The sequence below is a fragment of the Carassius auratus genome, chromosome 10, assembly GCF_003368295.1.
Source record: "Carassius auratus strain Wakin chromosome 10, ASM336829v1, whole genome shotgun sequence".
NCBI lineage: Eukaryota > Metazoa > Chordata > Actinopteri > Cypriniformes > Cyprinidae > Carassius > Carassius auratus.
The window spans coordinates 5,603,269-5,617,381 of record NC_039252.1 but is presented as its reverse complement, the minus strand read 5'-3'; the positions used below and the strand labels follow the sequence as shown (position 1 = coordinate 5,617,381).

The 14,113-nt window shown below is 38.0% G+C and overlaps 1 protein-coding gene across 3 annotated transcripts in view; it reads right to left on the bottom strand.

Moving 5' to 3' along the window:
- Positions 1-14,113, bottom strand: part of LOC113109655 (spermatid perinuclear RNA-binding protein-like) — a 79,234-nt gene that overhangs the window by 29,030 nt on the left and 36,091 nt on the right. For all 3 annotated transcript variants that reach the window (XM_026273357.1, XM_026273359.1, XM_026273358.1), the window contains exon 3: positions 4,064-4,205. In XM_026273357.1, coding sequence (XP_026129142.1) covers positions 4,064-4,066 — 3 coding nt within the window. In that variant the 5' untranslated portion in view covers positions 4,067-4,205. The remainder of the gene's footprint in view (positions 1-4,063; positions 4,206-14,113) is intronic.

The window sequence follows — 14,113 nt, the reverse complement described above, 5'->3', positions numbered from 1 at the left end:
CCCTCGCTCTCCCTGTAGCATTTCTCCAATCGAAAGCAGACCTGCTCAATAGCGTATCAAAACTACATCAGCAGCGCTGCACCCGGGGGGTGTGACCTTTCACGCAATAAAGACATAAAAACAACACTGTGCATCCATCTTCTCAACAGCAACTGTTGTTTAACTAGCAAGAAGGGAAAAACAAGATTCATTTGTTTCAATCGGAGTTCACTGAATGACATTTTTACACTGGCGGCTGCTGTCAGACAGCCGGGCTTGTTTGTGGAGTGAGAAGCGCTGATGTTTGAAGGCTGCAACCTTTAGCGGAGTTGATCAATTAGCGTGATGCAGAGTGAGCACTTTGACACCGACAAACTACACATGTTTGAGAAGAGTAACGGCAGCCTGGGCGAGCGCGGATCAGGGTCTTTCTGCATCTGTAGCAGCGGGTGGCTGTGATATAAAGATACATATCGGTGACAGTGGCCTCTCGATGGCATCGGGCCAGTACTGAGGCAGTGTCCAGGGTTTATGAGGCGCTTCTAATGGCCGCCTATGAGCAGCTGTAAAACATACTGGGAGGTGTAAAAGAGTGTAAAATAGCTAAGGAGGAGCATCTTAATCACACATCACACCAGAGACAGAGGGAAGGGATGGATAAGGATAGAAAGACACTTTGTATGTGTGAGGTAAGCACCGATAATGATGCTCAATATCTTCAACTACCTCATAAAACACATGGCATGGATACGAAAAACATCGAAATACCATAAATGAATCGTTATAATTGATGACCGAAACAAATTCTGTCATCATTTACTCAAGCTGTACCAAACCTGTATGAGTTTCTTTCTTCGGCTCGACACAAAAGATATTTTTAAGAGTATGGGTAACCAAACAGTTGATGCTAGCTATTGATTTCCTTAGTAGGAAACAAAATACTATGGAAGTCAATGGCTACCAGCAACTTGACGGTGAGTAAATGATGACAATTATCATTTCTGGGTGAACTATCCCTTTAACTTTGAATAAAAGGACAATGCAATGACAGCATAGAGGAAGCATATCCGCATGAAAAAGTGAAATTCATTTAAAAAAAAAAAAAAAAAAAAAATACATGCCTACACACTGTAAAAACAACAACACTTTTTTCCAAAGTTGTTAATAAAGCGGATATTTTACAAGAAAACACATTTTCTGTTTAGATATTTTCCACATTTTATTTACTTGCCCTTACTTTTAATTGTTTGCAAAAATTTTGAGCAATTTCTATAAATTGTGGACACTTTACTGTGCCGTATTCTGGATCTGTGACGGGAGGTAAAACCAATGGTAACATACATTAATAGATTCATACATTCATTCTATACATATTTATACTATATGCACTTATTTACAGTACCAGTTCTTTATAAAATGCATTTTTGAACAATGTACACAAGAAACCACTACTATCTAATGCACTAAAAATACAAAATCCCACATAAACTAATGTTAGGTGGGCAGCTATTTATGTAGCTAAAGTTCATTTATGTTTATGCATTAAACGTGTGTCATCTACAGTATATGTATGCTAGCTATCAAAGGGTAGCACTAACTTCTCTGATTGGTGAATATCACTTCAGGATTGTGGTTAATTAGCATAGAATTTTTTGTTTAAACGTTAAAACACACACACACACACACACACACACACACACACACACACACTGTAGGAAGCAAATACCATCATCAACACTGAAGCTCTATGTAGGTTTGTTGTGGAAAACCAATACAATATTGCTAAAGATCTACACATTAAGATGTAGAAATTCTGAATGGAATTGTGCATTCCCTGTATAGAAATCACTACAAAGAAAGCAAAGAATTGTTAGTGGAATTTCTATTGTCATTTGGAAACAGTCTCAAAGGATCTACCGTAATAAGAACTAATCAGAGGTTAAACGAAAAATTTACTTCTCACGGAGTAGGATATTATTTGATTCTTTGCAGATTCTAATAGGATCCTTTAGGAGGCATTGCAAATTATGACAAAAATCCCAAAAGGAATCCTGAATACATTAATTTAGGATGGTTTTATGGCACTTGGGGGCAGAGTGAGAAAAAGAAAAAGCAAGCATGCATGTGTGTGTGTGTGTTTGTGTGTGTGTGTGTGTGTGTGTGTGTGTGTGTGTGTGTGTGTGTGTGTGTGAGAGAGAGAGAGAGATCAAGTACAATCAAGCAATGGAGGGTTTCATCAAACCACTAGTTTAACGAATTGCACACTGGGGACACATTCAGACAAACAGATCTCAATCGAATGGAGTACGATGGGTATACACACACAGAAGGATCAAGCCCATTAAAATCGAAGGTGCATTTGAAATTGGAATTGCTTATTTTAAAAATAATAGTGTTGTAGCACAGTTTGCATTTAGTAATGTGTATATATGGCTCTTGCTCTGATTATCAGATGTAGTAAATAACCACAAGAGGTTGTCCTGGCATGTTGTGTTGTCTCTGTTTATATCTGAGGTCAGTGTTCAATATTAAATGAATTACACGCCCCTAATTAAAATGTCTGCTAGTCAGGCAATGAACTGCAAAGCTCTGCAGCTACTTATTATAGACTCATAAGCATATACATGAGCTGACCACAAACAGCTGTTGACTGATGGAGGTCTTCTTGACGAGTGTGTGCATGTAAATGTGTGATGGGATTGACTCAAACAGACTGTGACAGTGTGTGAGAGCAGCTCTTTAATGCCCACAGTCTGTAAATCTCAAGCGGCCCCAGAACATAGACATGTGGAACACCACCATAAAAATGTATATTACACACATTGTTTACAGAAATGGTAGCAATCAGTGTATGCTTTGCATAGATGGTCCCTTTTTGACATGCTGCTGATAAGCAAACTAAAATATTTTTTATTCGTTCCTAATTTATAGTAAAAACATGGTTACATAAAGCCACTTACAATGAAAGTGCTTAAAAAGTGCTAAAACATGAACCTTGTATTTTTGTTAAAGCATTTGTTTTTTCTCTCTCTAAAATTAGTATTATTTATGCTTTAAAATGGTCTAAATTGTAATTTTTGCAGTGGTTATGTTATTCCAGAGCTTATAAGATTTCTTTATTTGTATTTTTTTTTTTTTTACATTTATTTATTTAGAAGGTTTATTACTGACCTCATAATATAAATTGTTCACAGAAAGTCACCTGGTAAAATTACATCATGTTAACATAAGGGTTAACTTGTGGCTATATATTAAAAAGTTACTTCCATTGGATATACAGAATTTTTCCTCATTTTTTTTTAAATGAGGGATGTTGAGTCAGAATCACTTTCAAAATTACACAAGAAATGCTCGCGACAGAACACAACTTCAAACACAACACTCAGAATTGGGAATTAATTTTCAGACTGCCATTCATTGCATAAGGACAGTATAGGCATTTTTTCCCCCTCAAAGTCAATTTGTTTGGCTTAGCACAAGTTCAGGCTGACACACAGCCAGAGTGTGTGTTAGTGCAATTGTTCATGTGTGTATGTGGGCTCTGCCAGTTTGGTCACAGTTTGACAGGAAGTCGAGTGAAACCAGGAAGGTCACCTAGTTATGTGCAAAATAAATCGATACAGATACAGGCTGAGAAGACACCGAGAGCTGCTAGAGTGAGAGAAGTGGAAAGCGCTTGTGTATTTATGCGTGTATGCGCTTGCGTGTGCATATTCAAGGTCACCCCAGCAGCGGCAGCAAAGCTGGGTTAGCATTAGAGCTCACGCTAGCAGGGCGCTCATTACGTTGGGTTATTTATGAACCTCCCCCCAACTCTCAGACTTTAATAATTCAAACAGCACAGCCCTACAGTCCCGAGAGCCTGCTCCCACCAGCCGGAGGTGAGGGCCATTAATCAAACACTGATCTCCTCCCCCCGTTTTCTCTCTTTCTCACAAGCCCCCATCACATTTTCGATCACATCTCAGCTGGTTTTAGATTAGAGCGGTTTGGACAGAAACACGAGCATGGGAGATTTTGCAACATAGACATCAACCTTGCGATACTTAACCAGCTACACAAACAGAAGATGGGGGGTTTTTACCATGGCGGCTGGAGGATTGCAAGGCGCGGTGTGTCCGTGAACGTGTGTGTGAGAGCACGGAGTGTGGAGACGGGGGTCTCGGGACGCCCTCTCCTCATGCGCTCCCCTTTCTGCCCCCCTGCTGCGCCCGACTGCACCAAACCTGCGAGACAGACAGTAAACAACATTAATTACATGTATCCTGTGCAGTTTTATTATTAGCATTACACAGGGTTAGTGCACAAGAAGGATAACCAGCACTGAAACCTAGGGGACTAAACGTGTAGCATCAAAAACCCTCAGAAGGTATCAGTGACTCTTTGTTTGAAAATGAGCAATGCAGTATATGGATGTTATACATATTTCATGATCTGGGTGCTGCCACACAACCGAGATGTGGCCTGTTGTTCTGTCGGTTTATTTCCCGACACAGTGAGGTGTTTGCATGTATACTAGTTTTACAGAGCACTTATCGGAGCATGTTTATCAGGCTTATCCTGCAAAGTGCTTCCACTACTTAAGACAAATATGGCTGTATGTGAAAGTCATCTAAACATATGCCGGAATCATTTTGAGTGGCGTCAATAACCATCATTTGTGGATCAAACATTGAACTGTAGATTTTTACTCCACTTAATCCCTTCTTATCTGGCCAAATATCTTCCCTGTATTAATGCAATTTTCCTGGAATATAATTTCATTCTCTGGATTATGGCTTTTAGAGCTGAGCAGATGTACTCAAAAAAAAAAAAAATGGAGTTCAGGCCAAAAAAAAAAAAGAATATCCAAAACCGGTGAGGGGAGAGAGCCATTTCAATGGTAAAGTGCTGTAGTGTTTTTGGTAGATGCTATGCTGCTGTTAGGAGGTTGTTGCTTAGGTATAAAAAGGTTTGATAAATGTTATGATATGCACCCTTTTTTTTTCCATTGCTAAGGTATTCTAGATCAGTGGTTCTCAACCCGCGGCCCGATGTGGCCCGTCAACAATTTAGGTTACTAATGAAATATAAGCTATATCCTCATGTTTTTGTTAAATTATTTTGATTATTTTGATATATTATTTTCAGACATGAGCAGACCTACTCACATAACGTTATGCATTTAACGAACACAAGCGCGCACTTTGGCAGAATTCAATTCAAACAGTCATTAACAGCCATTAGTTAAGGTAAAATTGAGCATCAGAATGGACAAATTTGTTTTTAAGGGAGAAAAAAAGAAATGTGAAAAATGCCAGTGAATAAACATGACATGTACAAACAAGAATAGTCGCAGCATCAGTGAAGGAGAATTGCTGGATTTTCGGTTAGCCACGCAACTCACTTGAAGAAGTTCAGGCAAATAACACCATATACTACGTAGCAATCCTTAATTGAAGAAATGTGGCAAAACATCTCTGGAGAAAACCTCATATTATTGTATTCGAAAGTGCTTTCCATATTTGGATCAACATAGGCTACATTTGTGAACGCACATTTTCTGCAATGTCACGCTCCAATGCGCGTCTTACAGACTGCATCTTAAAGCCTCTGTTAAACTTTCCTCGTCCGCTATGGACCGCTAGGTAGGCGTGACGTAAAAATCGTCATCGGAGAGTGTGTGCCAAGGCTCTGAGCAGACGACAGGTGCGCGTGGTCAGTAGGCTTCAAAAGCACAACTGCACATGTGCAGGCTTTGTGAAGAAGCTCATTGCTACTCGAACCTGTGCAATCCGTCAATAAGAATATAAAGACAGTGATGTGCAATAATTTTGGGCATTTGTTTGTTAACATGTTTGTTGCGGAGTGGACCATCAGCCTGCGCATTCAGAAGTATAAATTGAAGTCTACGTCCGTGCTGGCCGTGTACCCATCCGGATTGCTCATGCGGAAAGTATAACACAGGCTTTACAATCGCAACTTCTTTGTGCTGTTACTCCTTTCGAGCTGAATCTCACATAATTGGTTAGCTCCCGACAGCATCAGGTGTTTTATTTATGGGGAGCAGAATTATTTATTTATTTCAATGAATGTAATAGATTAGATATCATAATATTTAGGCTATAATACTATAAATCAGGTTGGTTTGTATTGGTGACGTAATATGTAAATTATATGCGTTCAGCCCGCGAGACTTGGACCATAACGCGGCCCACTGGAAAAAAAAGGTTGAGAACCACTGTTCTAGATGGTCTATAATAGGCATCTAGTAAGATTTTTTATTTTGTTTTAAACAATACTATATCTAGCAAAAACTGAACTAATCAAAAGTGACAGTATTACATTTTTACAAAAAAATTGCAATTAAATGCTGTTCTTGAACTTTCGAATCTTCAGAAAATACTTAAATATATGAAGTAGCACCAACTTCAACATTGATAATAGTAAGAAATGTCTCTTGAGCAGCAAATCAGTATTGTGATTTCTGAAGGATCATGTGACACTGAAGACTGGAGTAATGATGCTGAAAATACACAGGAATAAATTACATTTTAAAATATATTTTCATATAAAACAGTTATTTTAAATTGTAAAAAAATATTTCATAATATTACTAAATTTATTTTTGATCAAATAAATTCAGCTTAGGTAAATCAGATTCCATTCTTTGGTTGATTTTATTTTGTTATGCTTTGATTACTAACTTGCTCTGGTTCGTCAGATTATCTACTTTGCACATGGGCTGCTGGGAATTTTGTACCAGTAAAAGTTCATCAAAAGACATCTGCACAAAAAGTGTATATTCCTCCTGAAAGCTTGAAATTCCAAATGGGACACAAGGGAGCAAAAACCACATGACCACAAACCCGTATCTAGTGTGTCTTTGAATGAATTTGAAGATCATTTGCATGCTCTGCTTATAGCACATCATATAAAACCTTCTCAGCTAATGTACATATTACCCAATAATCCATAACCAAGACATCGATGAATAGGAAGAAATAGTGTCGCTCAATAGGGCGTAGCTTATCTCCCGAGTCCCTTTATGCACCAAACATCTACTTTGACATCCTTTTAAGAGATGAACAAGTGTATCTGGTGAGAGACCCCACACCGCTGCCAACAGCGCAATTACTACAGCCCTGCAGATCTTCTGTAATAATGTTCAGTGGAGTGTGTCCACACAGAGACATTCACAGTCTGCTCGCGGACGGCCCTGCTGTCACTGCCTCGTTATCAGCGGCACAATCTGCTGAAAACACAGCGCATACCAAACCAGACCGTTCAGAGAGATCGTTAGCCCCGAACTGATCATCATTTAAACATCTACAGTAAATGACTGATCATTAAACGATGCACATACAAACTTCAACACGGTCTAGTTTACAACTGTACGTCAATAATTACAAATACAAAAGTCGATTTATGCATGAGGTTTTCCTCAAAAAGACAAAAAAAATCATAATAATAATCCTTTCATAATGACGTGACAATATAAATGTTATAATTACTTTCCACTTTCAATTACTGATTATTCACTACCTGACTCAACTGGCACAATAATATAATGCTTAGAAACATCTTAATTTGGGTTTTTTTCAGTAAATAGGCTACCGTACTAATTCATCAATCGTCACATTAATATTATGTAATTCAGTTAAATGTTTTCATCAATTAATAATAATTTCTACAATTTTCACACAAAAAAAGGAAAGAGTTCATTCAATGACAAATAAGAAAATGGAAAATATTTTAAAGACCTAGTTTTAAACATGTCAAGTTGCAAAAAACGACTTGTGTTTTACACTATTTTTAACAAACATTAGGCTTTTAGATAAAAAGTCATATAAAGTCTTTAGGATATCAGCTTAAAAGTATTAGCGTTAACACTTTACAGTCTCCCTATAATCAACTAAAGTGATTGCTTATTAGCATACGTATTACTACTGTAGTATATTGGCTGTTTATTAGTCCTTATTAATGGCTTTTAGATCCTTTAATCCTACACTATACCTACAGTAAAAGCAAATTAGGAGTGTGAGGAAAAAGCTATATTTAATAGTTAGTTAACAGTAAGTCCCTTATGAATTGAATAAATGTAAACACACAGTAATTTATTTTTCCAATTCTTTTAAAACACACTGTATGAGGTCACCCCCTCCCCCCAAATATCAGGAAGTGATTCTTAAGCATAAACGAATCCATAAATGTTCTAGGTTCAATTTGGGCTCATGATTGAAGACAGCAGGAGATCATTGATGAGCATGCAGTGTAAAAGACATTTAACCTCAGTATTTCAGCATGAATAAGTAGACATCCTCCAGCTCGTAGGAAACAAGTGAAAAGAAGGAGATTTCTCAACACTGCCTGCTTCACCGACCTTCACTTTCACCTTCTTTCTGCCTGATGTCAATCCTTTAATCATCCTCTGGTTCCCTCTAGGTTTGGTAATAGAGGTATTAGAAGAGCATGACTTTAACTGGATTCTGTCATCAGGACAGTCCGGCCTTCCTGTAGACAGCCAGCCCCGCAAACAATTACAGTCCCACTTTGCTGCAGAATAATAGGCCAAATAAAAAGAAATGTCCACCCTCCAAATCACTTCCAGGCTTTAAACGAAAATAGTGAGCCATACTGTACCTCATGTGCTAATGTTTTTAATAAAGTACCCTACTTACAAATGTATATTTGTTAGCATTAAAAGTTTGAGAATAAACAAATATCTAATGCTGAGACTTAAATTGAGTGAGTGGGTATTAATCTTAAAGATAACACAAATCTGTTTGCTCATTTGAAGTGCCTTGTTCCAACAGTCAGTGTTGTGTTAATATTGAGATCCACGAGCCTGGATTCGAACACGGACGGGACACCTGAAGTAAAACAGAGCTATAAGGTGCGTTACCCAAGAGGCTATGGCACGGCCCTATTATAGTTTTTATTAATATTTTGAATGAGATTTTTTTTTTTTTTTAGTTCAGTTAAGTCCAGTAGAAAAGTATTTTATTTTCATGTAAAGTTTTTTTGTGTGATTTTAATTTTAGGAAGTTACCATATTTATTATTTTTTCTTTTTTAAACTCATAATCAGATGTTTTTTCATCATCTTTATTTTTCTAAAACAGATAATAAATTAGTTAAAATTCACTTGAAAAAAATGTTAAAATAGTATTTAATTGTATTTAGTACTTATAATGCTAGCCTTAGCAAGACAAAGGAATCAGAAATTTATTTTTAAAAATATTATTTCCATCATTAAACAAACTGAGGTACTGAAATACGGGGAAAGACACTTTTTTTACTTTCAGAAAATATCTGAAAAATTAACTTTTTAAATGGCCAAAAAGTGCTCATAGTTAAAGAATAACCAAATAATATGAATTTTGTTATAAGCTCTCCTTTTAAGAAAAAATAGGACCCTTAAAATATAATTTCTTATAACAACTCATTAAAAACAGATCTTCTATCCATTTAAATGAATTAGTGTCAAAACTCATTAAAACTCATCAATCCACCCGAGACTTGAGACAACAGGGAGCTAGTAAAGAAAAACATTGTTTTCATCTAGCAAACAGAAGAATGAAAGAGATTTTAAGAGGGGAGTAGGTTACGATCATATCGTTGCCCCAGTGCTACTAATTATACGCATTCATTTTCTTTTTCTTTCATTCTTCCCTGTGTTTTAAGCAAAGCGGTTAATTTCTTCTCTAGGGTAATCAACAGACAAAAGCTGGTATTAAATGAATGCGTCTATCAATCAGAGCCTAGATAATGTGTTCTACAAGTCGGCCATTTATTTACCATCCAGAGACTCCCCAAATCTCAAAATGAGCTTGTGTTTGCATTTTCGCTCCCTCATTACCAACACTCCCCATCAGATTCCTCTAAGGAAAACCATTCTGGCCTGCAGGAAAAAGCACTGGCATGGTGGATCGCGTCTCATTAGTACGAGGTTGCCAGATCAGCGCCACACTTCTCTGCACACTGATTATTGGATGGCCACTTAATGAATCTTACACGAGGCAAACAGCACCTGCTCCCAAGGAAAAGACTCGGCCGTTGGTTAGGGTGTGTGCAATAAACAGATGCTTACAAACCATCATTCTGGGAAGCGCAACTCGAGGAAATGTTATGTTTAGGTTAGCGCTGGGTTATTCTTACAGCTAGATATAAAGTTGTCTATTGACCCTTTTATGAGTTTAAACACCATTGCTCATGCAAACATTTACTTTAGAGCCATTTTTACCTCTATTACTAAGTCTATTAATAGTGACCCCGACGTACCTCTATATTGAGAGTGTGGGTTAACAGAAGGAAATAGTGAATTTCTGAATAAACCATCTTTAGACTGACATGCTGGTTGAGTGCAGTTTTACACCCAGACAGAGGCACACATGAATGCACGTGCACGGAAAGCCAAGGAAGCTCTTCTCATGAAGCTTGCTGAACTCTGAGGTTGAAAATCTGAGGTTTCTAGACGTGGCTGCACAACTCATAACTGTGAGATGTTTCATTTATATTTCTGTAGTGGTGAAGTCAAGTCAAGGTTCCAGCTCAAATACATTTAAACAAATCATCCGACACGTTCAGCTGAATGACAGCCGTGAGAAACAGCCATCACCGTTTCCTTTTATGCTCAATAATAAGACACACTGAAAGGAAAACATCTGATGAAAAGTCTTTTGTTTTTACCCATTTTAACCTGTAGTAAACATTTTCAAAAGAGCTGTCAAAGAATAATTCATAGTGACATGAACAGAAGAGTCCTAGAGAGAGTCTAGGATAAATAAAATAAAATAAATGTGACTTTACTTATTTTAAACCAAGTAAACATTTTAGAAAATTAATTTAGAATATTTACAAAAATTATATAATATTTAACATGTTTTTTTTCACACCATGAATGCACACATTTATAATTAAAAAACAACTACTTTTCATGAAATAAGCCATGAATAAGCCTGTATTAATTTGACCAAGAATACAAAAAAAGTAATAGTGTGAAATATTGCAATTTCTAATATTGGTTTCCTATTTTAATATACGTTCAGATATATATATTATATTTATATGACACAGGCAGCACAGCAGCATATTAGAATGATTCCTGAAAAGACTAATAATGTTGAAAATTCAGCTTTGATCACAGGAATACATTACATTTTAAAGTATATTAAAATAGAAAACTGCAATAATATGTCATAAAATAAAAATAAAAATCTAATTTATTTAGCTTTGTAAGAAATAAGATCATCTATTAAATAAAAATAAAAAAACACCAAGAGAAAACTTTTCAATATAGGTTTGAAGAGAAACATTTTAAAAATCACATTTTAAAACAAGTTATGTTTATGTGCACTAAAGTCTTTTTTGATGATAAATCTGTAAAACAGAACAAAAACAGCCTGAAAATTGAGGCACATCTCAGAAATTCAGCCCCCCTCCCTCTTCCAAAAGCCATGTCCATTTACTGACATCATCATGATCTTGTCTTCCTGAAATCTGGAGAGGTGTCTTGATTAAAAAATGGCTTGTGTTGAAGTGGCAATGCGAGAGAAAGTGCAGCTTCACGCATTTGTTGATCTGGCAGTGAAGAAAAACGCTGAACACGCTATAGGGAGAATGGATGACATCAATAAACAAATAACTGCATTGTCAATATTTCAGATGGAGAGGTGCTTCCTGCTGACTGTAGGTCCACCATAGGGACAGAAATGAGGGAGAGAGTCCAGCAACTTCCTGTTGTCATCCGCAATCTCTCACTTAGACTCACTTTTCTCTCGCATAATTCTCATTTGTCTCACTTCTACAGTACTGCAACTTCCTCAATCACGTTCTGACGGCCTAATGTGACGCTGACTAACAGATGCACAGCAGACGCAGAGATCCATCACAGCAAACACAACTCAATGTTATACTGACAGGATTAAGATGCTGTCATTTTTCATGTTTGTCATTCACTTCAATGTGGCTAATGGCAGAGAAAAGACACACTTTATCTTAAACAACAAATCAATCAATATTCCTTTCAAATGAAATGATTCAACTTCTTAATAAAAGGTTTACTACACACATTGGCTTAGGTTAAATGTTACATTAGTGTGGGAATAAACCTGATCTACAGTACTGGTTCACTCGTTTGTCTTGATAGGACATTCCCAACGAGGAACGGCAAACTGGACTGGTTTTATTAAACCAGACGCATAAAACTTATTTCTTAGATGTCATACACACTAACACATACTGTACATGTTCAAATCCCCTTACACACACACACACACACACACAAACCTAAACAGCACAAACACAAATGCAATCAGTTTTTGTGTTATTAAAATGTATTAATTTAAGTAGTTGCTCTGAAATAAACAGACAGAGAATATCTTTGGACTTTGTTTAGCACTTCCAGTTAAGATACAGTATTGATGAAAACTTTAATAAAGGAAGGATGTACAAAAAAATTAAAAGGAAACCGAGCAGGGCAGAGGGAAACTCAATGAAGTGAACTGATGCAGGAAAGAGACTGAGAAAAAGATTGGAAACACCACTTGACAAGAAAGAAAAGCTGATGATTGAAATATTAATGTGTGGTGTGTGTGTGTGTGTGTGTGTGTGTGTGTGTGTGTGTGTGCATGTGTTCACACAGGCAGAGCAAGAGTGTGAGCGGGCAAATTCAGGTCGCTCAACACTTTGTGCCCCGCTGATCAAAATCAAAGAGGCTCTAGAGTAGAACTGAGCCAAGACAACAGTTAAACACAGCACAGCGGTCAACCCCAAAATCACCATCTCCCTGTTTCATTCAAACAGATTTCAAAGAGATGAGACATCACAGCTCAGACACTCTGCAGGAACTCTACACTATGGGGCAGCTGTGGCCTAATGGTTAGAGAGTTGGACTTGTAAACTGAAGGTCGCAGGTTTGAGTCTCAGTGCTGGCAGGAGTTGTAGGTGGGGGGGAGTGAATGAACAGCTCTCTCTTCCATCCTCAATGCCCATGACTGAAGTGCCCTTGAGCAAGGCACTGAACCCCAGTTGCTCCCCGGGCGCTGGATCTATAGCTGCCCATAGCTCCGGGGTGCGTGTTCACTTCTCACTGCTGTGTGTGTGCACTTGGATGGGTTAAATGCAGAGAATTTACTGTATAACGCATGTTTATTTCTTAATGCCATTCCAGCATCTATGGCTATATCCATGACGAGAACCAATTAATCCATACACAAGTCTCGTCTTTACACATTTTGAATGTTCAGTTAACCTAACTTGCATGTCTTTTGGCTGTGGGAGGAAACCCATGCAGACACAGGGAGAACATGCAAACTCCACAAAGAAAGCCCTCCTGTCCTTCATGCTGTGAGACAACAGTGATAACCACTGAGCTGCCCAATTAGTTAGACATGCTTTTGGATGAATACAATTCAATTTAACCATTATAAAGGAGTCCTCGAAATGTTTTGGTAAAAAAAAAAACATATCTTAGTGCCCTGTGTTTCCCATCATTTGGCCCTTTGAAAGGACCCTTATATAACAGCACATGGCTCACTCTTCTCTTTGCGCTTTAGCTTCACACACTGACGCACAGAGTGGATCGGTGCGTCAGCTCCCCTTTAGAGTCGCGTCCAACCTTGGGTCGCTGTTGCTCAGTATCACGGGCACCATCTGTTCATACTGCAATCAACCCAGTGGGCCGCCCCCCGCCGCTCCATCCGGTGCCAGCTGAGGAACCGCTCCTGTGAGGTGTGTTTGAGAAAGTGGCGAGACAGTTTATGCAGGAAGAGGAATATAGAACAAGTGTGGCTAAGCCGAAAGAGGAAAAACAGAGGGTGTTTGTGCACTTCAGAGCCAAGTCGAAGCGGGTCAGAGAATCCATTCATTCCTGGTCAATTTGGGCATGTTACTCGACAACACCAATTCATTAGCGTGATCCCTCACTGCCTAGCTCAGAATAACCCACCCCCTCCGACCCACAATGCACTGGGACAAGCAGTCTACGGTCAATCAGATTGAGCAATGTTGTAAATATTTCAGTGACCATCTCTCTCTCAAATATCGGTTTACTCTCTTTGGATTCAGAGCATGAATTTTTCACTAATTCGGCAGTCGGAGCGGCCTGGTTTTCAGGGCCCCTCTGAAGTCGGATGGCGTTAGAAAGAAAGGAA